The following is a 27162-nucleotide window of genomic DNA, read 5'->3' as shown; positions in this document are numbered from 1 at the left end:
AAGATCCCTTGCAGGAGGGCATGGCAACCCACTCCAGTATTCTCGTCTGGAGAATCCCATGGACAGAGGAACCTGGCAGGTTACAGTCCTTAGGGTTGCAGAGTCAGACGCGGTTGAAGTGACAGAGCACACACAGGCACCTTGACCCACGCCATCAACATGCCCTGCGGGAACCTCACGTGGTTTGGGCAGGGACAAGAATGCCAGTGTGCCTGTCTGGGTGCCAACCCAAATCCACCTTAGCCCACAGCCTGCTCTGCACACTTCCCTCCCTGACAGCAGGCAGGTGCCAGCAAGCTCTATTAGCTGTACCAAAACCAAGGTCTACCCTAGGGTCCCTGAGGCTAAGGAAGTGGTAAAGTCAGTTTGGAAATTCATGTTCCTCCCTTGCAGTATTTTCTTTATGTTTGTTTTTCCTTTGTTTTCTGGTTAAGTTACCTTTTTTTCAGGCCAAGCTGTGCCGTCTGCAGGATCTCAGTTCCCCAACCAGGCATGGAACCCCTATTGGGAGCTAGTTGTAACCACTGCATGTTACTTTTTGAAATGTCCATCTTTGTCTTGCTGAAGGAAAGGGGAAGGGATTTCTTCAGCCCCGAGCCAAGGTAGCCTGGGAGGGGAGAATGTTTATAGAGGCAGAGAAAGCGTCAGCAGGGTGGCCCCAGTTCCTGGGCTGGGCACAGTCTCTGACGTGGTGGGAGTCTGAGTGTGAAACCCAGAAGTGGAAGCTGAAGGGATTAATTTCCTTCTGTAAGTCTGGCCCCCTCTATTCTCCATTCAGTGAGGGATGGTCTTCCTTCAGCCTACCAGCCCTGGGCAATTTATCCACAGTTATCTCCTTTTTTGTGCTCAGTATCACAGTCATGTCCGACTCTTTGTGACCCCATAGACTATAGCCCACCAGGCTCCTCTGTCCATGGAACTTTCCAGGCAAGAATATTAGAGTGAGTTGCCATTTCCTTGTCCATTTTTTACTTTGAATTAATACTGGTTTTCATTATCATTCATAAAAAGCATCATTATTTTATGCATCATTTAGAAAAAAAATGCTGCCAAGTATCATGACATACCATAAAAGGCACCCCAATATCAGAAATGTTTTCTAAAAAAGATGCATGCCCTAAAGATAAAACAAAAAATAAATGAAATGTTAAAAAAAAGAAAAAAGAAGCAAAAACCTATCTCCATTCCAATACCGACCAACCAACCAAAAGAACCCACAAAAAATAAAAAAATAGAGAAAACACAACAAAAATAATCACCTTAGAATTGATAATTTCTTCGTGGCTCATCTGGTAAAGAATCTGCCTGCAATGCGGAAGACCTGGGTTCAATCCCTGGGGTGGGAAGATCCCCTGGAGAAGGGAAAGGCTACCACTTCAGTATTCCTGCCTGGAAAGTTCCACGGACTACACAACTGAGTGACTTTCACTTTCTTTCGCTTTAGAATTGATAATATGAAGTTTTCAATTTGTCTTCAAGCCACTTGCCAATCAGTGTTTTCTACTTAAGTTTGCCATAAAATTAGAATTAGAGACACTTTTTCCTCTAAGAGGAAGTTAGAATTCATTTAGGAGCCCATTTAACATTTCTACTGGTTACTGGATAACCAGGGTAAATCTGGAATACTTTACAAAGGGAGATAAAATCCAGATATAGCAGCAGCTGAAAGAACAAAATGACGTAATCACAGCTCAACTGGTTTTAAAGTGAACGAGAATGCCATAAAGGCTAGTAAACTATATTCCAGCCATGGTTTTTCTGCCACATGTGTATGTATATGTCTGAGTATTCAAATTTCATATATGTATGAACACTGCACGTATACATCTAAACAAGCCCACCATTCCTACCTTTTCTATTTTTTCAATATGGATTATTTTTAAAGTCTTTATTGAGTTTGTCACAATATTGCTTCTGTTTTATGTTTTGGTTTTTTTGGCCCCAGGCATGCGGGTTCTTAGCTCCCAGACCAGGCATTGAACCCTCAACCCCTGAATTGGAAGGTGAAGTCTTAACCAGTGGAGCTCCAGGAGAGGCCCCCTTCCTGCCTTTTCAATGATAGACTAGCCATACTTCAAGGACTAGCGGGGTTGCACCTTTCCCATAAAGACAGACATGGGCCTCTCTGCTCCTGAATTCCTACTTTACTTTGTACCACCTTTGTAAGCTACTAAATTCTGTTGGTTCTAGTAGCTGTTTGCATATGTGGCAATAGGTTTTCATCTCATCAAAGATGGGGATGGTTTCTAACACATTCTCAAGATTTTAAAATACATTTTTAGGAGATTTAAAATGCCAAGAACTCTAACCCTAAGTGTGTATTGTTAGTGTCCTGCCTTGTTTCCAAAGAGGTTTCATGTGGCTTACAGAGGGGTGTATGGTAGTACAGCAACTAAACTACACGTGAGAAAAATCCTCAAAATACAAAGTGAGGGAGTCAGGACAAAGTGAAAATGAAAGTAGGGAAACTGAGTGTAAGCAGGAACAAATGAGAACGTAAAAGCATTCCAAAAGATCCTGTTGCTGGAAATGAGTCCGCATTTGGCTCTGAGCTTCCTAGAAGTCAAAGTGAAAAGGGAAACATGAAGAGTTGTAAGACATGTCCATACACAAAAGACTGCTGCTGTTGCTGCTAAGTCGCTTCAGTCGTGTCCGACTCTGTGCGACCCCATAGATGGCAGCCCACCAGGCTCCTCCGTCCCTGGGATTCTCCAGGCAGGAACACTGGAGTGGGTTGCCATTTCCTTCTCCAATGCATGAAACTGAAAAGTGAAAGTGAAGTCGCTTGGTTGTGCCCGACTCTTAGAAACCCCATGGACTGCAGCCTTCCAGGCTGCTCCGTCCATGGGATTTTTAGGCGAGAGTACTGGAGTGGGGTGCCATTGCCTTCCCCAACATCCTAGAAGGGACCAAAAGGCGAGGAAATCCTCTAGCCCCAGCCTCTCCCTCTCACTTGGTGAGTCTGGAAGAACCCATTGGACATAGGTGGTCTCATGCCTTCCTCCCCCATTCCCCGCACCCTCCCCACCTCCAGGGACCTGTCAGTTGGACATGACTGACCTCGCTTCTCTAGGCAGTGTGGTTTACAGGCCTCATTTGGGGGTTAAGTATTCGGAAGTCTTGCACTGATAGAATCTCTGACCTCCAACTGGGCCTTTGTCAGCAAAAAAATTTTGGTCCCGGCTCCCTAACTGCTTGATTTTATGTCTTAACTGATGCTGAACCCCAATGAGGGAGAAGGGCACCATTACTTGTGCCCCTTCAAACACCCAACATGATCAAATATGTATTAGTAATTCTAGATCCCTGCTGAAAAACAATTATAGGATATCCCTCATGGTCCAGTGGTTAAGAATTCCCTTGCACTGGGGGGGACATGGGTTCAATCCCCGGTCCAGGAATGAGCCACACTACGGTGTGGCTGAGCCTGTGCTCTAGTGCCGGTGAACGGCAACAAGAGAAGCCACCGCGAAGAGAAGCCCGCGCACCGCAACTACAGAGAGGCGCCCGCTTGCTGCAGCTAGAGAAAGCCCGCACACTGCAACGAAGACCCAGTGCAGCCAAAAGTAAATAAATAAAAGACACTTTTTAAATTCAAGGTAGTCTAGAAGTTATAAACTTTGAGTGTTATCTTCAGACACTTTTGGTATTCTGTAAAGAAATGATTTTTTTTTTTTTTTTGGCCATGCCTCACAGCTTGGGGGTTGTGACCGGGGACTGAACCCATGCCCTTGGCAGGACTGCCAGGGAATGCCCATGAATTGATTTTTTTTTTCTTTATTTTTATTTATTTATTTATTTTTAGTTTATTTTTTTAATTTTAAAATCTTTAATTCTTACATGTGTTCCCAAACATGAACCCCCCTCCCACCTCCCTCCCCATAACATCTCTCTGGGTCATCCCCATGCACCAGCCCCAAGCATGTTGTATCCTGCGTCAGACATAGACTGGCGATTCAATCCATGAATTGATTTTAATTGACTTTTATTTGAGTTAAATGCTGTCAGTGGTATTCTGACCTCCCCTACAGAGAGGGCTGGGACACTATTGTAATTTGCCTGTTTAATCTCCTTTCTGCTCCCCTTTCCCTTCAGGGCAAAGACTGTTATGTTTGTGTGGTACACCTACCCAGGCACAGAGGAATCACTCCATATACATGTCCTGCATGAACAAATAAAGAGCCAATACTACTTGTCTTCCCCAAAGCTCGGATGCTAATAACTTTTGTTTTTCCTCTAGGAAGAAGAACTGTCTTTGGGAAAAGACTTCAGCACATCAGGTTGTAATAGAAGTGAGAGACCTTGACAGAAGGGGAAGAGACGGCAAAGCTAAGCTGCCTCTCTCTCTTTTTCCTCCTAATGGGGACGATGGGAAGCAGGGAGGAGGAGAGGGAACAGCCAGGAGCTGGTCTGAGCTACTGGATAAGGGAAGTTGAAGCTGGTGGCTGAGGATACTGTAGACACAAGGACACCCATCGTTGCAGCGCTGGGAGGTCATGTTCTCTCTTTCTTCCCGCATTTTGTCAGTGACTGTGAGAATAGACACATTACTAGGAATCTTCGGGAGGGTCTTGGATTTCCTCAGAGAGTACATGCCAACCGTAACTAGGTTTCCTGGGGACCGGAGACCCCAGCAGACATATGTGTTACAGAAACAATAACGTGTGGTAAATTGCTTGAGGAATATTCTGTCCATTCCAGATCATAAAATTATTTTATCTTTGAATCAATCCAGACCTCAGAAAGCTGAGAGGCAGGATCCCTTTGATCGGCCTGCTAGCAGAATTACTGCTACGGAATTGAGCTGGAACATTAGGGCTGCTTTGAAGGAGACAGAAATAAGCCACAGCGAATTCCCTGGCGGTCTGGTGGTTAGGACTCCGCGCTTTCACTGCCAGACTGGGTTCAATCCTTGGTCAGGGAACTAAGATCCCACAGGCCGTGTGATATGGCAAGACGAACAAACAAAAATAACCGTATGTGTAACCCATTACTACACTTTCTGGTTTGCTGTAGGGGTATTTACTGATGGGGGCTCATGGGAAAAGCTCCTTGTGCGTCTCATCACTGGACGCTGCTTGATTGCGTCAGGTCCTGGTCGCACCGCGAGCGCTCTTTCACGGCGGGACGCAGAATCCCTAGCTGTGGTTCGCAGGCTCAGTACTTGCAGCCAGGTGTCTTAGTTGCCCCATGGCAGGCGGGATCTTCATTCTCCGACCAGGGACTGAACACATGTCCCCTGTGTTGCATGGTGGATTCTTAACCAGTGGACCACCGGGGAAGTCCCTATTGGACATTAAAAAAAAAAAAAAAAAGTTTTCTTCTAGGGACTTCCCTGGTGGTCCAGTGATTAAGACTCTGAGCTCCCTATCAGGGGACCTGGGTTTGATCCCTGGTCAAGGAACTAGATTCCACATGCCACAGCTAAGACTGGATGCAGCCCACCCTCCCCGCCCCCCCCCCCAAAAAAAAGGTTTCTTCTAGAAAAAATGATCTTTTAATACAAAATGACAGTGAATCTTATAACTAATAACCAATTATATCCACCACCACCCTGTTGGTTGCTAAAAGCTCCTGGGCAAATTTGGAGGTCACCTCTGACACCTGTGCAGAGCTTAATGACCCTCAGTTTGACAGCATACTTACCTCTGGCTTCATCTTGTCTTACTCTCATTTTCCCTTTGCAACAATTGCCTCATTCATTTTGAAAGGTGCTGGGTGCTACACAGAGCTCTATAAGCTGCCACCGGTAATTTCTCAAGCAGGGCAAAGTGTAAGGAAAAGAAATGAATCTACTCTCCAAGTTACATTATCTCTAATTCCCAAGCCAGTGTGCTTTTCACTTGAAAGAATGGAAAGCTGAAGATAAGATATCTTCCTCCTGCAGTGCGTTGACAAGCCTCCACCCACCCCTCCTTCACTGCTCCCTAATAAGTACTTGCTGCTGTTTTTAGCAAAGTAATTTATGCGGCAGTGTTTTGGATCAAAATCATGCTAGTGTGCATTTACGCATGCACGCGCGCAGACCTACACACACTCACACACTCTGCCTCTTTAGTGAACTGAAAATCCATTACCTCCTGCTGCATGATTCAGAAATAGAAAGCCCTTAAGTCTTCTAGGTGTGTACGCTTCTTATTTCTGCAGTGCATTTTTGTAATACACTGTCTATAAGTAATATAAGTACTTCCCCCCTATTTTGCTTGTTTTCTTATGTTTGGTATCTATGAGACAAAGAATGTTTTATAAATCAGAGGTGAAACTATATAGGAAAATATTCTTGTGATACATTATAATCTAAGCATCACAGTGAGCACTGAAGTTCCCCTTAACCGTGCTTTTCCTCCACTCCGCTGCCTCCCGGGCTTGGCCACTGCTATCAGTGTGCGGCGTATCCTTCTAGACTGTCATCTATACTTTTGCAAATACACGCATGTATCTATAGCAACCTGCTGGCTGTATTATGTGCATCTAGGTGTTAAATTTGCTTTCTGCTGTACATGTCCTTCTCTTCTACCTCTTGCATTTTTTCCTGAATAGTATGTCTTAGAGCATTTTTCCTGCTTCAGAGGAAGAGCTCTTTTCTAGGTTAACTTATCCAAACAGCCTCTTCTAGCCCCTAGCTACTGTTCTTCCATCTTCATCTTTTGTCAGTGGCACTGCCAAAAACCTAAACTGCAGGTCATAAAGGGATTCAGAAAAGCTGCTTACATGAATGTGACCATCTCATAGGGCTGCTATGCTCGAATATAAGACTAAATCTATATTAGTTACTCTTATTCGTCTTTAAAAAAATATTTATTTGGTTGTGCTGGGTCTTAGTTGCTACAGAGATCTAGTTCTCTGACCAGGGATCAAACCAGGGTCTCCTGCATTGGGAGTGCAGAGTCTTAGCCACTGGACCAGCAGGGAAGTCCCACTATTAGTGGTCTTGATCTGAGGTCCATTCTTTGAACAATTATTGACTGGTTGTCTACAAGGCACTGTTCCAGGCACTGGGGATATATCCATGACCAAAAAGGGCAATCTCTACCTCTCCGGTGTCTTGAAGGGAGGCAGAAGATAAAAAAATGAATAAAATGGGAGGTGGGAGGGAGGTTCAAGACGGAGGAGACATACAGATACCTATGACTGATTCATGTCTATGTATGGCAGCAACCAATACAATATTGTAAAGCAACTATCCTCCAATTAAAAATAAATAAATTTAAATTAAAAATAAATAAAATAAACAGTATGTTGGTTATTGATAAATGTTACAGAGGAAAATCAGAGAGAACAGAAGAATGGGGGTTTCCAAGAGATCAGAGATGACAGATTTAAACACGGTGGCCGCGGAAGCCCAGGGGAGAAAGTGACCATCTGAGCCCAACTGTGCCTTTAATTTGTATAAACAGTTAGCAGCTTCTTTTTCGGAGACAGAGAAGAGTGAGGCATTTCCCACAGTCTTTCTCATCATTCAGCCCTCCCAAGTTGGCTCGGCCCCCCCAAGCTGACTGTTGAGCAATTCTCCTCTGAGGGGTCAGGATAGTCACGTTGTAGACAGCACGCCCCCAAACCACTTAGCTGTTTTCTCTTTCTGGCTTCCTTTATCAGGCACTCGCACTTTTAAAAGGAATCAAATTGCTTCTCTTGACTATTATTTTGAAAAATCCTTATTAAAATCTCTTCAGGGAATTCCCTGGCGATCCAGTGGTTAAGACACCACGCTTCTACTGCAGAGGGCACGGTTTCACTCCCTGGTTGGGGAACTAAGATCCCGCCAAGCCATAAGGCACAGCAAAAAAAAAAAAAATTCTGATGCCTGTGTCCCTCTCACAAAGAACCGAATTTCATTGATCTGGAGAATAGCCTGGGCGCTGAGATTTTTAAAAAGTTTTCCAAGCAGTTCTAATGTACAGCCAGGGATGAAAACCACTGTTTTACAGCCCACAGGCTCTAGTGTTTAACAAATGACCACAGGTTCCCAACTGAAGGCTAGTTCAGCCAGAGAGTAAGACTGGGATATCCTATATCAACCAGTTGCTACTACTACTAATTAGAGAGCTTCATTGCAGTGTAGATGCAATGACGTCTCAGACTTTTCTTGAGAGTAGGTAAATCAGCAAGAATTAAGTAAACTTCTGCGTTTTATGAGCTGTTCTCACAAATGATTGAATCCAAGGAGCAGATCATTTGTGGTCCTTTGTAGGGAAGCTTTGATGAGCAGTCAAGTTGCACAGAAGCTTTGGGTAACCTGGAGACCTACTGCTTACAACAGGCAACTGAAGGCGGGGGTGTGCATCTGAGTCTTGTGGTCCTGAGCCCTTAACATGGGATCTGGTCGTTAGTGTCAGAACTGAACTGAATTGCTGCACATCCAGCTGGTGTCGGAGAATTGGTTGTCATGGAAAAAAAATGACACAGCTGGTGTCAGAAGTACTGTGTGTAAGGGTAAAGAGGAACACAAGGCTGTTTTCCTGAGACATCTCCCCAGAATGGTGATTAAAAAAACTACTTGAAAGTACAGTTCCTCATCAGTTCAGTTCAGTTCAGTAGCTCAGTCATGTCTGATTCTTTGCGACCCCACAGACTGCAGCACGCCAGGCCTCCCTGTCTGTCACCAACTCCCCAAGTTTACTCAAACTCATTCCCATTGACTCAGTGATGCCAGCCAACCATCTTATCCTCTGTCGTCCCCTTCTCCTCCTGCCCTCAATCTTTCCCAGCATCAGGGGCTTTTCAAAGGAGTCAGTTCTTTGCATCAAGTCACCAAAGTATTGGAGTTTCAGCTTCAACATCAGTCCTTCCAATGAACACCCAGGACTGATTTCCTTTAGGATGGACTGGTTGGATCTCCTTGCAGTCCAATGGACTCTCAAGAGTTTTCTCCAACATCACAGTTCAAAAGCATCAATTCTTTAGCACTCAGCTTTCTTCACAGTCCAACTCTCACATCCATACATGACCACTGGAAAAACCATAGCCTTGACTAGATGGACCTTTGTTGGCAAAGTAATGTCTCTGCTTCTTAACATGCTGCCTAGGTTGGTCATAGCTTTTCTTCCAAGGAGTGTCTTTTAATATCATGGCTGCAATCACCATTTGCAGTGATTTTGGAGCCCAAGAAAATAAAGTCTGACACTGTTTCCATTGTTTCCCCATCTATTTCCCATAAAGTGATGGGACCAGATGCCATGATCTTCGTTTTCTGAATGTTGAGCTTTAAGCCAACTTTTTCACTCTCCTCTTTCACTTTCATCAAGAGACTCTTTAGTTCTTCTTCACTTTCTGCCACAAGGGTGGTGTCATCTGCATATCTGAGGTTATTGGTATTTTTCCTGGCAATCTTGATTTCAGCTTGTGCTTCTTCCAGCCCAGCGTTTCTCATGATGTACCCTGCATAGAAGTTAAATAAGCTGGGTGACAATATACAGCCTTGACGTACTCCTTTTCCTATTTGGAACCAGTCTGTTGTTCCATTTCTAGTTCCAACTGTTGCTTCTTGACGTGCATATAGATTTCTCAAGAGGCAGGTCAGGTGGTCTGGTATTCCCATCTCTTTCAGAATTTTCCACAGTTTATTGTGATCTACACAGTCAAAGGCTTTGGCATGGTCAATAAAGTAGAAATAGATGTTTTATGGAACTCTCTTGCTTTTTCAATGACCCAGCGGATGTTGGCAATTTGATCTCTGGTTCCTCTACCTTTTCTAAAACCAGCTTGAACATCTAGAAGTTCATGAGTCTCGTATTGTTGAAGCCTGGCTTGGAGAATTTTGAGCATGACTTTACTAGCATGTGTGATGATTTCCTCATCACCATAAAGCTGTTTGTTAGAAACCTAATTCTTGTCATTTTGGGACAGTTTTTGAGAATGGTAGCAACACCTCTAACATCTCTGTCTATACTAAAGGATCCACAATACAGGGTAGGCCAAAAATGGTCCCATAAAAAATTACCTATTCACGTTCATTTATGTTCTATAAATGTTTATATTGTATATGAAATATATGGATAGAAACATACATATTTATTTTTATAATATTTCTATTTTATGTTACATACATTCATATTTTATATTTCAGTTTACATATTTAAATTATAGATTATTTATTTATTTATATCATATATAGGGCTATATATATTTCTATAATTTTAATTCTTGGGCTTCTGACTACATTTTTACATATCTTGATATTTCAAATAGAACTGCTCTAAAAGCAGTCATAAATTACTATGCCTTAGTATGCTCTAAGAACTCTAAAGAAAAAATTCTTTTCATTGTTAACATTCCAGTGACTCCATCTAAGGCAGTCTTGAAAGATTACTGTTGCCATGCCAAGAGCTTAATGAAGAGGTCTACTATTGTTTTCTTCCCTGTTTGTCTCAACTCTGCAAAAAACTTCAAAAACGATTTAGATCAATTAAATACTGCCTCCAAAACATCCTCTTCTGGATTTTCACTTTTTTTTCATTGTTGCTCATATCCTAAACATAAGTGTTGGGTTAATTCATTCGAAAGAAGCTTGAATGCTGATGTCAGAATTCCACGTATCTGGCTGTATTCATTCACTTATTCAACCAAAAGGAACCCCTGGAGAGTCAGAAGCCCATAAACCTGGGTTCCTCCCCTCTGCTATCCCCTGGCTGTGTGTCCCTGAGCAAGTCACTCACCCTATCTGTGCCAAGTATAAAAATACAGGAAGAAACCCAGAGGAAAAAGGTTTTAAAAGATCCAAAGCAAAAATGAGAAAAATAAGGACAATGTAACGAATTTTTCACAGAATTAAATGTATTCAGTTTAGAGGATTACCCATTACTTAGAGATTATGCCCTTTCATTTAGGAAATGGCAATCACAGGCCACGGTCATGGTTATATTTTTAATGGTTTTATTGACAAACTTATATTGAGATTCAAATTTCTTGGAAAATTTTTTTTTTTTTGGCAGTGCCATGCAGCCCAGGGGTTGAACCTAGGCCACAGCAGAGAAAGAGTCCTAACCACTGGACCACCAGGAATCCCTTGTAAATGTTCTTAGTATATAAACTCCCAAAGTTTGGGAAGCACTGCACTATAATATTTTAATTGTAAAAGTAAACATACACGTGTTAAAGATTCTAACAGTACTACTGGGTATAAAATTAAAAATAAAACTCTAACTCTTCTCTACATTAACTCCAACCACGGTCTCCATAGTAATCACTATTAGTAATTTAATATGAAACATCTGAAAAATTGTTATATTTATGCAAACAGGTATATATTCATTTCCTAGAGGGGATAGTGATCCTACTACTTTGTAACATGATTTGTCCTAACGATGAGATTTTACTGCATTCAGGCCCTTTATTTTAAAATCCTAAATTTTCTTTGACCTTCTAAAATTGTATTGGGTTTCCTACTAAGTACTGAATTCCATGACTATGATGGGAAGGGGTGGGCAGACAGGCCGGATGCACCAGGCAAGGAAAGATCATGTAGAGAAGAAGAGTAAGATGGCCAACAAATTAGTACTCTGGAAGGGAGACGAAAGTAAGTATGGAAAAAACTCTACTACTGATTTGTTCATGTTCATTCATTCATTCATAATGAAAAAGGGCTTACACATCTGTGAGGCAAGATGGAGAAACCGAGGGAAAAGTCAGCCACTGTTTCACAGCCATTAAATATTCCTCTGACGTTATTCTGTGCTCTATATCCTCCTTCCACTCCCAGGAGGAAATGACAACCCACTCCAGTATTCTCGCCTAAAAATTCCCATGGACAGAGGAGCCTGGTGGGCTATAGTCCACGGGGCCGCAAAGAGGTGACTGAGTACACGCTCATGCCACCAAACACAGAAATGCCAACACGGCTATGACTGAGACTGCTTATTCTTTCAGCTCCTTATCAATTTCCCAACCAGTGTGAAGAATATATTTCCTGATCACTCTGGGAGCTGAGTGTTCTGTGATCAGGTTCTGGAAAAAAGACAAAAGAAGTGACTTGTGCAACTGCTGAGTCAGGCCCTAGACGGAAGGAGTAGACCCTCCAATTTCTGTTTAATCCCTTTCTTACAGAAATGTGGATATGGATGATGTTTTTACCTGAACGGGTATCAGTGAGGAGGGTGGATAAACCTCTGGAATGAGATAAAGGTGGATAAAGAAGACTTCAGTTTACCTGTAATATTTTTTAAAAAAATCTTTAAGTAAATATGAAAACTGTTAGCCACTATTCATTGTGGTTGTGTGGGTACCTGAACATATATTTTTAAAAATTCTTTGTGCATCTCCATGTTTTCCAATTTGTAGATGTATAATTTTAAAATATAGTACATTCATCAGTTGGACTATTTATAATAATTTTAGATGACATTTTAGATAAATAGCTACTGATATGAGGGAATATTCATAATAAATAAAAAATACTTGAACAATTTTCTGATAGACCTAAGAGAGATTAAGAATGGGAAAGTTGGAGTTACCCAGTTAGCTTACTGATTAGCCCAATAATGTTTTACTAGATATTTTCAAAAATCCAGCCTAAATATAATTAAAAGTAGTTTCAACCAAGAGGTCTTTGAATTGGCTTGTTAACAGAACTCTTCTCTTAGAGCAAGCCTAAAACAAAAGAGACTTATGCCCTAAGTCTGATAGAGAAGTTGCTTTAACATCAGTAGGATCCCACCCAACCAACCCCCTCTTTTTATAAATCTATAAACTGAGAATATTAACATGTCACTAATAGCTATAGGTGGCTTCTTCTGTGGTTTATAAATACTCTATAATGTGTATTATTATTTTTATAATCAGAACAAAGTTCTATTTTTCAAAGCAAAAAGAAATATCCAAATGCCTAAAACGATCTTAAATTTTAGTGATCATTTTACATTCATCAAAAACACCAATGGATTATGGCCGAGTCCCTTTGCTGTTCACCTGAAACTATCACAACATTGTTAATCGACTGTACTCCAACACAAAATAAAAAGTTAAAAAAAAAAAACCCCAAAACAATAGAAGTTACACTAGTTATGTCACTTGCTTTCACTTAAGAGGACAGGAATCTGTACTCTCAGCTAGGCCTAGATGTTGCTAGGAGCTGGCGTTAATATTCTCCTGTTAAGCATAAGGAGTCTCACAAAACAGAAGGCGACAAGATCCCTGTCCAAAAGGGTGCCAGAGTCAAAAATAAGTGTTCACCAAATCTTGGGACACGTACCACTAAAACTGCACAGTTGATGCTGCCAAGAAATATATCTGAAGAGAAAATTTGCCTAAATCAAAGGATTTCAAACCTCTTGGGCCTAGACCCACATGAAAAAATACATCTTATGTTGAGATCCAATACATATACACGCGTATAAATTTAAAACAAAAGTTCCATGAAACAATGCTCATCTTTACTACGTGTGATTCTATTTTCTTTTGTATCTTATTTCATTTTTAATAAAGTTGGTCACTACTCACTAAATTGTTTCTCAATTCTCAGTTTGAAAAGCACTGTGATACCAGGTTTTGGACATATGCAAAATCCAATTAATTAACTGAAATAGAATTAGCCGTAATCTAATTAAGAGAAATGAAGAAGGGTTTCCCTGGTGGTCCAGTGGTGAAGAATCCGCCCTGCAATGCAGGGGATATTGGTTCCATCCCTGGTGCCATATGCTGTGGAGCAACTAAGCCCGTGCACCACAAATAACCGAGCCTGTGAGCTACAGCTACTGAGCCTGCACGCCACAACTACCGAAGCCCACACACCTAGGGCTGACACTTCCCCATGAGGAGAGCCATTGCAACGAGAAGCCCATGAACCAAAACTAGAGAGTAGGCCCCGATCGCTGCAACTAGACAAAGCCTGTGCACAGCCACGAAGACCCAGCACAGCCAAAAATAAACAAATGATTTATAAAAAGAGAGAGAAATGAAGAAAGCTTCATCTCATCCATTCATTCATCAAGAATTATCAAGGGAGACTCTGTTCTGAGAGCTGGGGTTAGCAAAATGATGTCCCCCACCTCACAGAGCTTTCATTATAGGACTCTGTGGCCCAATAAAGTTACTAGCCATGGATACTTACACTCAAATTAATTAAGGTGAAACAGAAGTAAACATTCGGTTGCACAGTCACACAAGCCACAGTTCAAGCGCACTTGCGGTCTGGTGGCTGTGGTGTTGGACACAGCAGATACAGAACATTTCCATTGTCACATCAAGTTCTTTTGGACAGTTCCGCCCTAAAGCAAAGAAACATAAGCTAGGATGTACTCCTGTGTCCATTCCTCTCTACCAGCTGCTTGCAAGACGGATGTGATGGCTGGAGTTCCAGCACCTATTATAGACCATACGGATGATGGAGAAGAAAGGAAGAGCCTGGGTCTGCGATGCCTATGAAGACACCACGGCTTCATAATTTCAGTCTGACTGCACCCCTCAACAATGAAAAAATGTTGCCTGCCACATCAGTAATCAAAGGATGCTGAAGTCCTCAAGCCACTACAGCCACCTTGCACAGTGAACCTGGAGTGAACTCAGAATGGAGACAAACAGCTGTCAAGCCCTCAGCCACTGCAGCAGCAGCACCATCCCGCCTCCCCACCACCGCCCCACCCAATGATATACCCCGTGGAGACTCAGGATGAGAAATCAGGAGACCGGCCCCAGATAGCTGAGGTATGTAACAAAGGAATGATTTCAGTGAACCCAGACTCTGGCATCTTCCCATACAAAGAAAAGCTCCTTGCCTTAACTTCAGATACTTGGTTATCTTTAGCTAACATTAATCTACCTGGTCTTTGTTGTAAGAACTCCTATCTACCCTGGCTCCTGCTTATTTAACTTATATGCAGAGTACATCACGTGAAATGCAAGGCTGGATGAAGCACAAGCTGGAATCAAGGCTGCCAGGAGAAGTATCAATAATCTCAGATAGGCAGATGACACCACCCTTATGGCAGAAAGTGAAGAGGAACTAAAAAGCCTCTTGATGAAAGTGAAAGTGGAGAGTGAAAAAGTTGGCTTAAAGCTCAACATTCAGAAAATGAAGATCATGGCATCTGGTCCCATCACTTCATGGGAAGTAGATAGGGAAACAGTGGAAACAGTGTCAGACTTTATTTTCTTGGGCTCCAAAATCACTGCAGATGGTGACTGCAGTCATGAAATTAAAAGACGCTGGCTCCTTGGAAGAAAAGCTATGACCAACCTAGACCACATATTTAAAAGCAGAGACATTACTTTGCTGACAAAGGTTCATCTACTCAAAGTTATGGTTTTCCCAGTCGTCATGTACAAATGTGAGAGTTGGACTACAAAGAAGGATGAGTGCCAAAGAATAATGCTTTTGAATTGTGGTGTTGGAGAAGACTCTTGAGAGTCCCTTGGACTTTAAGAAGACCAAATCAGTCAATCCTAAAGGAAATCAGTCCTGAATATTCATTGGAAGGTCTGATGCTGAAGCAGAAGCTCCAATACTTTGGCCACCTGATGGGAAGAACTGACTCATTGGAAAAGATCCTGATGCTGGGAAAGATTGAAGGCAGGAGGAGAAGGGGAATGTGAGCTTTCCCATAAAAAGAAAAGCTCCACTTTCCTTGAGATACTTGGTTATCTTTAGCTAACACTAATCTCTTGATATTCCCACTACCTGGTCTTTGTTGTAAGAACTGCTACCTATCCTGCAGCTAAGTCACTTCAGTCGTGTCTGACTCTGTGCGACCCCATAGACGGCAGCCCACCAGGCTCCCTGTCCCTGGGATTCTCCAGGCAAGAATACTGGAGTGGGTTGCCATTTCCTTCTCCAATGCATGAGAGTGAAAAGTCAAAGTGAAGTCGCTCAGTCATGTCTGACTCTTAGCGACCCCATGGACTGCAGCCCACCAGGCTCCTCCATCCATGGGATTCTCCAGGCAAGAGTACTGGAGTGGGCTGCTGCTGCCATTGCCTGGCTCCTGCTTATTTAACTTGTATGCAGAATACATCACATGAAATGCCAGGAGAATGAGATGGTTCAACGGCATTACCAACTCGATGGACATGAGTTTGAGCAAACTCCAGGAGTTGGTGATGGACAGGGAAGCCTGCAGGCCATGGGGTTGCAAAGAATTGGACACAACTGAGTGACTGAACTGAACTGATCCTGCCTCCTCCCTTACTTCTTTGGAGCAGACTGTCAGAGCTATATGAGAGGTTGTGTCCCAGGCTTAAGTTCTCAGTTTAGTTAGCCAAGTAAAACCTAATTTGTAGCTTTCAGGTTCTGCTTTTTTTTTTTTTTTTGTCAATACCGTTGATTTTTTTTTTTTAATAAGAAAGAATAAACTCTTATGTGCTTAAGCCATGTAGTCAATCCCTAGCTAAAAAATGAGGACCCCATGAGCTGCTTTTTTCATGTGAGTACTTGTGTAAAGATATCAAAAGACATTGTCTTTGAAACCTCTTTAATTGTAAGAGATGCCAAACTATACAATTTGGGACAATCTTAGATTTGTTAGAAATCACCGCTTTAAGGAATGAAATGTAATAAAAACATTCAAATGATGCCTAAGTAAAAGCCAATTAGCTGGAATAAAACTCAAATCCTCACAGTTTTGTCAGTGGCTTGTAAGTGGTGCCTAATCTCGAAACTATTGGTATCATTGGTGTTCTAAGCAGGTATTTTCAAGGTACAACATAGATTTTGTAGACCATAAGATGGAGTTTAAAAAATATTCTGAAATTTAAATCGGATTTTCAAAAGATTTTATTTTTTAGAATTATCTAGTCACAGAATTATCATTACCTACCAAATATGACCCTGAGATTGAAATCTTTTATGGACACAAGTTGAATTCTTTCAGGAATCCACTATGACTGTTGTGAGTTAATAGAAGACTGTCTTTAGCACAGTCTCAGTATGTGTGCTAAGTCGCTCAGCAGTGTCAGACTCTTTGCAACCCTGAGGACTGCCAGGGATTTTGCTATCCCTAGGATTTTTCCAGCAAAAATACTGGAGTGGGTTGCCATTTCTTGCTCCAGGGGATCTTCCCAACTCAGGAATCTAATCTGTGTCTCCTGCAATGGCAGGCAGATTCTTGACCAGAGTCACCTAGAAATCCTTTTAGTACAATATACAATGTCTAAATCCTCCAAATATTTCCAAATAAAATAGGGTTAATCCAACAACACAAGAGAAGACTCTACACATGGACTTCACCAGATGGTCAACACCGAAATCAGATTGATTATATTCTTTGCAGCCAAAGATGGAGAAGCTCTATACAGTCAAAAACAAGACCAGGAGCTGACTGTGGCTCAGATCATGAACTCCTTATTACCAAATTCAGACTGAAATTGAAGAAAGTAGGGAAAACCGCTAGACCATTCAGGTGTGACTTAAATCAAATCCCTTATGATTATACTGTGGAAGTGAGAAATAGATTTAAGGGCCTAGATCTGATAGATAAGAGTGCCTGATGAACTATGGAATGAGGTTCGTGACACTGTACAGGAGACAGGGATCAAGACCATCCCCATTGAAAAGAAATGTGAAAAAGCAAAATGGCTATCTGGGGAGGCCTTACAAATAGCTGTGAAAAGAAGAGAGGTGAAAAGCAAAGGAGAAAAGGAAAGATATAAGCATCTGAACGCAGAGTTCCAAAGAATAGCAAGAAGAGATAAGAAAGCCTTCCTCAGCGATCAATGCAAAGAAATAGAGGAAAACAACAGAATGGGAAAGACTAGAGATCTCTTCAAGAAAATTAGAGATACCAAGGGAACATTTCATGCAAAGATGGGGTCAATAAAGGACAGAAATGGTATGGACCTAACAGAAGCAGAAGATATTAAGAAGAGGTGGCAAGAATACACAGAAGAACTGTACAAAAAAGATCTTCACGACCCAGATAATCATGATGATGTGATCACTAATCTAGAGCCAGACATCTTGGAATGGGAAGTCAACTGGGCCTTAGAAAGCATCACTATGAACAAAGCTAGTGGAGGTGATGGAATTCCAGTTGAGCTGTTTCAAATCCTAAAAGATGATGCTGTGAAAGTGCTACACTCAATATGCCAGCAAATTTGGAAAACTCAGCAGTGGCCACAGGACTGGAAAAGGCCAGTTTTCATTCCAATTCCAAAGAAAGGCAACACAAAAGAATGCTCAAACTACTGCACAATTGCACTCATCTCACATGCTAGTAAAGTAATGCTCAAAATTCTCCAAGCCAGGCTTCAGCAATATGTGAACCGTGAACTCCCTGATGTTCAAGCTGGTTTTAGAAAAGGTAGAGGAACCAGAGATCAAATTGCCAACATCCGCTGGATCATGAAAAAAAAACGAGAGTTCCAGAAAAACATCTATTTCTGCTTTATTGACTATGCCAAAGCCTTTGACTGTGTAGATCACAATAAACTGTAGAAAATTCTGAAAGAGATGGGAATACAGGACCACCTGACCTGCCTCTTGAGAAATCTGTATGCAGGTCAGGAAGCAACAGTTAGAACTGGACATGGAACAACAGACTGGTTCCAAATAGGAAAAGAAGTATGTCAAGGCTGTATATTGTCACCCTGCTTATTTAACTTCTATGCAGAGTACATCATGAGAAACTCTGGGCTGGAAGAAACACAAGCTGGAATCAAGATTGTTGGGAGAAATCTCAATAACCTCAGATATGCAGATGACACCACCCTTATGGCAGAAAGTGAAGAGGAGCTAAAAAGCCTCTTGATCAAAGTGAAAGAGGAGAGCAAAAAAGTTGGCTTAAAGCTCAACATGCAGAAAACGAAGATCATGGCATCTGGTCCCATTACTTCATGGAAAATAGATGGGGAAACAGTGGAAACAGTGTCAGACTTTACTTTTTGGGCTCCAAAATCACTACAGATGGTGATTGCAGCCATGAAATTAAAAGACGCTTACTCCTTGGAAGAAAAGTTATGACCAACCTAGATAGCATATTCAAAAGCAGAGACATTACTTTGCCGACTAAGGTCCGTCTAGTTAAGGCTATGGTTTTTCCTGTGGTCATGTATGGATGTGAGAGTTGGACTGTGAAGAAGGCTGAGCGCCGAAGAATTAATGCTTTTGAACTGTGGTGTTGGAGAAGACTCTTGACAGTCCCTTGGGCTGCAAGGAGATCCAACCAGTCCATTCTGAAGGAGATCAACCCTGGGATTTCTTTGGAAGGAATGATGCTGAAGCTGAAGCTCCAGTACTTTGGCCACCTCATGGGAAGAGCTGACTCCTTGGAAAAGACTCTGATGCTGGGAGTGATTGGGGGCAGGAGAAGGGGACGACTGAGCATGAGATGGCTGGATGGCATCACAGACTCGATGGACGTGAGTCTGAGTGAACTCTGGGAGTTGGAGATGGACAGGGAGGCCTGGCGTGCTGCAATTCATGGGGTCGCAAAGAGTCTGACACAACTGAGTGACTGAACTGAACTGAACTGAATGGAATAGTTTCAGGAGTATTTTGAAAAGTAATAAAATTGGAAAGAATTATGCACCCAAGGTCAACCAATATTTACTGATAACCTATTGAGGATGCTAGTCATTTTTCATTATCTTATTTAACTTCCCCAAACTCTTTAACTCACAAAAATTGCATTCTATGCTCAGACTTAGGGAGTCTGACTTTCCCAAAGCCACAGGACCAGCACTAGATAAACCCAAGATTTCAGGCTAGGCTGCTTTGATTCTAATCTCTTCAGTTTTCTTTTTCTCTGTGGCTGTCTTACAAAACTTGGGGGCGGGGGGCAGTTTGTAATTGAACATAAAACCAGAAAAGGAGTAGAGGGAAAAATGTTTGATGGTACTGTATGAGTGATGGGAATGGTTCTGAATAATTTGAAAAGTTAAAGCTGAGGAAAATAATTAACTTGTGATATGCCTGGGATAACAATGTTCCATTCACACATCTCAGAAATAATCAGGGTTTCCGTGATCCTTAGTGGACCATTTATCAGAAGACCTCAGTGTGTTTTCAAATCCCCTTCATTCCAGTTTTAGCCTTTTTTCAGGTATCCACAGGGTCCCCTGGGGGTGTCCAGTAGCCCCAGACCCCTTCTTCCAGGGAGGATCCCTTTTCCCGGCTCCTTTTCATTTTGACTCCTCCATCACTGACTCCTGCCCTACTCTTTCACAACAGTTACCCTCCCTTGTTCTGTGGAATACTTTATTGTTGCATATGGGGAAGTTTGTTATAACTGCCTGATTTTTTATTTACCAGAATGAAATTTTCTGTGAGGGTTGAACTGGATTTAACTTGTTCAAAATTGGGACCTCTGTGCTAGGGACACAGCAGAGCACAAATGTATTTGTGGAATGGAAGAATCTCTCTGGTTTCATACCCATTTGCCTTTAAACCAAAGATGTCACTAAACCGGTTTTTTTTTTTTTTTTTTTCAGTACCGAGTAACTGAGTCTAAAGTCCAAATAAAATTTGGGCAGGTGTAAAGCTCCTTCTCTGTATGTTTAACCTTCTAGCTCCTGGGTTATTATCTGTACTACACTTTATTTATATTTTTAAAATTAATGTATTTCAACTACACTTTGGAGTGACAATACATCCTTTTTTCAAACAAAGGACTTAATTCTAGGCCAAGAGCAAAACAGAACAGGAATATTCTTTACCTGCCTTAGAAACCACAAGCTTTCACATATGCGACCAAACTGAGAAACAGGAAAGCTGTGCAAACTTCCTTGACAGCTTCCTTCCTTCTCAAGCCCCCTTCCAGACTCTACGCCCCCCACGATCATTCCCAGGGGGCTGGCAGGCCGAGGTGGGTCCCACAGACCGGACTTGGCTCCGCCCCACAAAAGAATTCAGGAACTCGAAGTGGGGCAGCCCTGGGACAAGCGCTGAAAAGTTCTCTAAGGTCCTCGGAGATCACAGGGGCTGGTCACAAGCCAAGTCCTCTGCCCTCATCGTCAAGGGAACCCTCCGTAAACGCAAAGTCCTTCACAGCAGCTGACGCTTTCAGTTCCCAGAAACAGCGGGAGCTTGCGCGGCACCAGGCCTGGGGCGGAAATTTGAGATTTCATCTAAGCCCCACCCGGGCCTGGCACCTACCAGGGCCGACCCTGAGGCGCCGCCTCCACCACTCAGGGCCGGGCAGCGCCTGCCTCCTCCCTTCTCCCGCGCGCTCCTCACCTACCATTCCTCTCCCTCGCGCCGTCAGGAATTTTCCCTCCACCCCACCCCCTCCTCCGCCTTCCCCTTTCCCAGGGCCGCCCGGCGAGCCCGTGGGGAACGCGCGGTCCTGTACCCCGGGGCCAAGTCCCCGGATGCGCCCCTCCCCTCCCCCCACGGCCCGTGCTGCGGCCCCGCCCCTCGCGCAGCCTGCGTGATGCGTCACCGCTCGCGGCGCTTCCGGAGGCGCTGCGCGCGATGACGTAGGGGGACGTGCCCTCTATATGAGGTCGGGGAGCGGCAGAGTCGGCCTTTTCCGCCCGCTCCCCCCTCCCCCCGAGCGCCGCTCTGGCCGCACTGCGCTCGCTCTGAGCTCCGGGCTCCTGCTAAGCCAGCGCCGCTGTCGCCTCCCTCCAGTCGCCATCATGATCATCTACCGGGACCTCATCAGCCGTGAGTCGGGACTGCACTGCCCCTCACACGGCGCGCAGGGCACGCGGCGGCATATGGGTGGAGGCGGGGGGCCGGCCACCGCCGCCGCCGCTGTCGTGGGTCTGAGGAGGGGCGCTGCTTGGGGGCGCGCGCCGGGGCCCGGGGCGCCCGGGGAGGGGCGGCGCGGCGCGGGAAATGGCGCCCGCTCCGGCCGCGGGCGCCTCGTGACGGGCGGGTCTGTGTCCCTGAGCAGATGACGAGATGTTCTCCGACATCTACAAGATCCGGGAGGTCGCGGACGGGCTGTGTCTGGAGGTGGAGGGGAAGGTGAGTCGGCCGGGCGGGGGCCGGGGCCGGGGCCGTGGCGCAGAGGGGAGGCGAGGCCAGGCCGGGCGGGCTCGGGTTTCCGCCGCTCCCCCGCCCGAGGTTGTGCAATCCTCCCCGTTGCCTCCTGGCGGAGGAGACTCTCTTTCCGGGCTCGGGTTTTTCTAGAAAACTGGAGGCGGAGCTGTGCCTGGAAATAGGTCCGCCGCTTCGACGCCCATCCTCCCTCCCAGGCGGTCCGGGACAGACAGGTTATCTCCTGTTTGGGCGACCCAAGCATTTTAGCGTCTGCCCGGTTTTTCTTTGCTCAGCAACCCGACAGCCCATGCAAAACTTGCACTGTGTTGTAAATGACCCCTTTGCTGTTTGGGCCAACGAAGAGTTGTTGAACGGAGATGTTTCAGGAGAACGAAGGGCATAGATTTCCGCGCCCCCCTCCTAGTGTTCGTGGTTTTCAACGAGAATTAAGTGTTGAGGGATGACGGATGAAAGAGCTGCCAGCATAGATTCTTGAATGCGTTTATGGTAAGGTCGAGGATGTGTTAGCGACTAAACTTTTTCTTAATGCAGATGGTCAGTAGGACAGAGGGTAACATCGATGACTCGCTCATTGGTGGAAATGCCTCCGCTGAAGGCCCCGAGGGCGAAGGTACCGAAAGCACAGTAATCACTGGTGTCGATATTGTCATGAACCATCACTTGCAGGAAACCAGCTTCACAAAAGAAGCCTACAAGAAGTACATCAAAGATTACATGAAGTCGTAAGTGATACTGACACACCCAATTGATGTCTGAAAATCCTGTAGGATTTAGGGGTTGGTTTCGTTTGAGATTTTCAACAGCAGGCGAGCTTGTCAAAGGCTTTTTTCTATTGAAGAGCTCAGAAGGGGGGCTGCTTTTCTGTAAATAGGAGAATACTGGAGGGTGCAGCGTGGTTTTACTTTTTTTTAGAATAGTCCTTTGGTACAGAATAAGCTGAGGTGAAATTCAAAGTTAGGAACAGTCTTAAAACATCCCTCCTATGAGTTAGTAATCTCTGATATTTTGCTGGTTTCAGTTTGGAATTTTTACTGAATGGAAACTTTGCTCAGAACTGATTCATGTGTCGATGTGTTTTAGAATCAAAGGGAAACTTGAAGAACAGAGACCAGAAAGAGTAAAACCTTTTATGACAGGGGCTGCAGAACAAATCAAGCACATCCTTGCTAATTTCAAAAACTATCAGGTAAATAACTTTAAAATATTTGGATCAAAGGATTGTATAATTGTACCTGAGCAAAACATGAGTTACTTGATGAGCTTCTGATGTAATTAAGTTGGAGTTATTTTTCTGTGTTTTGAGCAGTTTAAATACTTAACAGATTTTATTTCAGCAGTCTGGGCTGTAGGGAGTTGCCTTCTCTGCTCCTAAGCAAGCATGTTTCCAGATCTTGTCTTCTGCTTCCAAAATCTTATTCTCGACTCAACATTTCCCAGTTCTTTGGAATTGTGTACTCTGAAGTAGTCTTCTGGTTTTCTTTTTACAATACCAGTGTGTCTTGTTGCCACTGCCGCTCTTTCTGATCTGAGCTTGTCCTGTTGAGAAGCTCCGGTGACGTTTCTTTTACTGACACAGCCTGGCTGTTTCGATGTTCCAGTTGTCACACATCCTCTGGCCATACGATGACTTCTCACGTGATGTGCTCTACTCATTGGTGGCCCTGTGCTCTCTGTGCTCGACTATGTAAACAGCCTTGTTTGTAGGGTTTAGACTGAGATGTGTGGGGTTAGGTTTCCAGGGAGCTCTGAACTCAATCCAGGTTTCCTGGATTGCTCTGAACTCTTAACATTTGGTTATTAGTACTTTGCATGAACCGAAGTTTGATTAGTGAGCATTTTCCTCCTCATCAGAACTCATTAGTTGCTGACTAAATCAGTGCCTTGATTAGATATTGGTGTTCTGAATCCTTTGATTTATTGTGTGTTTTGATCCAATGCATTCTTGTATAATCTAATTCTGGGTATTTGTTTGCTTCCTAAGTTCTTTATTGGTGAAAACATGAATCCAGATGGCATGGTTGCTCTGCTGGACTACCGTGAGGATGGTGTAACCCCATATATGATTTTCTTTAAGGATGGTTTAGAGATGGAAAAATGTGTAAGTATAAAGAAGTGTGTTGAAATCAGTCATGTAAAAATGGAGGTACTAACAACCTTTTAGCAAATAAACCACTTAGTGATAATTGGGGGCTGGTTGGAAAGGCCATGATGTTACTAGCTTTTAGTAAATAGAATTTAGAGCAGGCTGCTGACCCGATGGCCAGTTGCTTTAGTAAAATTAAATGAATGTCTGCTGCGCAAGGAATTGCTAAAGGAGAAATGAAGCCACTCATTTATCTTGGCTTTCAGCGGCTTCCATGTAAATTGGGAGTAAGATAAATTTAAGGCTACACTAGGGAATTCCCTGTTGGTCCAGTGGTTAGGACTCTGGGCTGCCACTGCCAAGGGCTGGGGTTTAGTCCCGGGTTGGGAAGCTAAAATCCCACAAGCTGCTTGGTGCAAAAACAATCTACCCTAAACAGGATCAGGGGCAGCAGTGACCAGGACTGTCAAAGGACAGTGCAGATGTCTTGCCCAAGGGATTAGTCAAAGAATGTGTGAGGTTTTTGTTGGAATAGGGTGGGTGGGCCTTCTCAGAATGACTTCTCTGATTTGGTAAGGATGGTTCTGCATCCACTGATAGACCTTGAACAGTCTGCAGTTGTTCCTATGGTTTGCACTAGGATGCAAAAGCAACATCCCCGCGCTTTCTGTCTGTCTCTGTGTGGCAGCTCGGATTGAATAGGGGAGTACATCTGAAGCTTAGAAACGTGAGATGCTTTCGTGCCAGAAAGGTGTGTTAATGGGCTCTTCCTTGTTTTCCCAGTAACAAAGTTGGCAGTTACTTTGGATCAATCACCTGTCGTCAAAACTGGCTGGCCACTGCTTTTCATCCACACAACACCAGGACTTAGACAGATGGGACTGATGTCATCTCGAGCTCTTCATTTGTTTTGAACGTTGATTTATTTGGAGCGGAGGCATTGTTTTTGAGAAAACGTGTCATGTAGGTTGTCTAAAAATAAAACACATTTAAACTCATTGGAAAGAATGCCTCTTAGTTTAATATGTCATATCTAAATCCATCCTTGTAGCCTTCCTGGAGCAGCTAGAGTCTGGTTGTAGCCTACCACTAGAAAGCACCTTCAGATAACGTCTACAGTGAAACCACTTCCGGGACTTGGAATATACAAGAATCAGAAGTGACTGAGTGTGGAGTAAAGGGAGAGGCCATGCTCGAGGCCATGCTCACGGCCGTGCCAGCCAGCATTCGAAGTGGATCGCTTACACATTCCGTCACCTACAGACGGAGGCGTTTACAAAAGAACAAAGAGACTAACACAGTTGGAAGCAAAGTACTGTCCGAGCTTATTTTAGAGCTGAGTTCTAGAGAAATCTAGACATCTGGAATACTTTTGTCAAACTTCTTGGAACAGGGTTGACAGACTGGCTCGCCCACCACCTGTTTTGTGGCTAAGGTGGTGCTTACATTTTTAAAGTGGTTCATGGTAGCTTATGGGACATGAAAAAAATAAAGTTTGTGTCCAGTTTTACTAGGGCACTACCATGCCCTGTATTGGGTGGTATTGGCTGGTTCTGACATGGCTAGAACAGATGAGTGACAGGTCTAAGGGCCTCCTGCAAGCCTTGAGGTACCCACATGGCCCTTGATAGGAAAGATTGACAGGCCATTGTTGTAAAAGATGAAATGATAGATGGACTGTGGAGTAGTTGGTGGGCAGAGAGAAAAGCAAATGCTCTTGTTTTATCTGTAAAAAGATGTGGGTATCAACATGAAAATGCATCTATTTGACAGACCTGAAGCAGTTTACTGTCTGCTAAGGTTTCCACTACAGATGCAAGAAAAACATCCTCGCGCTTTCTGCCTGTCTGATTGTGGCAGCCCAGATTGAATGGGGGAACACAGGGCAAAACTTGGAACCCTACAACCAGGTGACACCAAGAGTCCATGGTACGGTGCAGAGCCTCAGGTTGGTAGTGCCCCCTGGTGACAATCCAAATGATTGGAAAGTGCAGTCATGCTGAGGGCAACTTTAAGCATTCTACTGTAAACAGTGTAGACAATGTGCCAGTGATCTAGGAGGCCACTTGCCTCTGAAATGTACTAGCGGGAAAGAGTTTTCAGGCAGGGCTCAGTGCTATGAAGGTGACAGGTGTGGTGGGTGAAGTAATATAAGCTGTGGCCTGACAGCGTGAGTGTGCATGGAAAAGGCTGAAAGACAGGAATAGCAATATAGAGACTAGGAAGTGAAGAGAGGCCAGGTAGTTGCCTAAGAAGGCTTAGTTTGGATTGTTTTCTAGTTAGTGTCATCTGGGTTAAGATAACAGAATAACAGGTGGTAGGTACTTCCTGTACACGTCAGAAGGCATGTGTTTTGTGTCACTGTCTAGTAAGGAAGCTGAAAAGGAAGGAGATTATGTCAGTATTGGGGAGCAAAGCATGCCAGGCAAGAGCAAATTAAAGTAGAGTGGTGGACAGGTTCAGGGGACAAGGTGGCCAGGATACTGGACCCAAGATAGCAGGAGGACCTGAGCTAAAGAAGGAACTGCACGGGAAAAGAGGAAACCACACAAGCCCCAAGAGGGCTTTGTGTGGAAGGCTGATGTGATCTGATCTAAAGGGTCATTTTGGGTGCTGGGTGGCCAGGTAAAAGCAGAGAATAGTGATGAATAATATGAGAGAGAGTGGCTTAGGTGGTAATTGCACAGGTGATTCAAAGTTAGGATTTGCTGAGGTGTTGAATGAGGTGAAAGAATAGATACAAGGGGGATGGCAAGTGTCTTGTCCTGATCACCTGGAAGAAAGGAGTTAGGGAAGAAGGAGGAGTTAGAACACAGGGAAGACAATACAGGAAATCAAGAGTGCAGTTCTGAACAGGCTAGACTGAGATGCTGACTCAGGTGAGTCAGGAAGAGAGCTGGAGAATTTGTCCAGAGATACAGGTTGCCCACACTCTCAAGTAGGGCCTTCTATGAAAACTTGGCAGAAATGGTATCAAGCAAAGCAGTAAACTCAGGGCAGATGCATCTTAATGGATGCATAGAATAAATTGAGATAAGCACAGATGCTCATATCTCAGAGTTATGGCAGCTTGATACAGAGATGCTGAGTGTGGTTCTGGGGTGCATGCTATCTCTATTGAGGGCTCATTGCAAAAGAAATGCTGAATGCTGTTTTCAATTGTGACCTATTTTTTCTATAGAAGAAATATTCTCTGGATTTTGTT

General features: G+C 43.7%; 1 protein-coding gene, 1 long non-coding RNA gene and 2 other non-coding genes across 4 annotated transcripts; 3 read left to right on the top strand and 1 right to left on the bottom strand.

Moving 5' to 3' along the window:
- Positions 1-3968: 3968 nt before the first annotated feature.
- On the bottom strand, positions 3969-5775 carry LOC138446468 (uncharacterized). The gene is made up of 2 exons (XR_011259338.1): positions 5647-5775; positions 3969-5286 (listed from the first exon to the last, which is right to left on the bottom strand). It is a non-coding gene; the product is annotated as an uncharacterized lncRNA (long non-coding RNA).
- Positions 5776-20782: 15007 nt separating this feature from the next.
- TPT1 (tumor protein, translationally-controlled 1) lies at positions 20783-25490 on the top strand. The gene is made up of 6 exons (XM_069601286.1): positions 20783-21532; positions 21765-21838; positions 22406-22596; positions 22955-23060; positions 23856-23972; positions 24741-25490. Exons 1-6 carry the CDS (start codon positions 21364-21366, stop codon positions 24741-24743), a joined length of 660 nt encoding a protein of 219 aa, XP_069457387.1. The 5' UTR covers positions 20783-21363; the 3' UTR covers positions 24744-25490.
- LOC138447026 (small nucleolar RNA SNORA31) lies at positions 24542-24671 on the top strand. Its single transcript, XR_011259658.1, has one exon. It is a non-coding gene; the product is annotated as a small nucleolar RNA SNORA31 (small nucleolar RNA).
- A 223-nt stretch (positions 25491-25713) lies between the features above and the next one.
- Positions 25714-25843, top strand: LOC138447027 (small nucleolar RNA SNORA31). The gene has a single exon (XR_011259659.1). It is a non-coding gene; the product is annotated as a small nucleolar RNA SNORA31 (small nucleolar RNA).
- Positions 25844-27162: the final 1319 nt, after the last annotated feature.

The sequence above is a fragment of the Ovis canadensis genome, chromosome 10, assembly GCF_042477335.2.
Source record: "Ovis canadensis isolate MfBH-ARS-UI-01 breed Bighorn chromosome 10, ARS-UI_OviCan_v2, whole genome shotgun sequence".
Classification (NCBI taxonomy): Eukaryota; Metazoa; Chordata; class Mammalia; order Artiodactyla; family Bovidae; genus Ovis; species Ovis canadensis.
Note: the sequence above shows the minus strand (reverse complement) of the source record. Positions and strands in the feature narration are given on the sequence as shown.

Coding starts and splice junctions, on each gene's coding strand:
- TPT1 (XM_069601286.1), top strand. CDS start 21,364: ATGAGGTCGGGGAGCGGCAGAGTCGGCCTTTTCCGCCCGCTCCCCCCT. Junction 21,839..22,405: donor GTCTGGAGGTGGAGGGGAAG/GTGAGTCGGCCG, acceptor TTCTTAATGCAG/ATGGTCAGTAGGACAGAGGG. Junction 23,061..23,855: donor CTAATTTCAAAAACTATCAG/GTAAATAACTTT, acceptor TTGCTTCCTAAG/TTCTTTATTGGTGAAAACAT.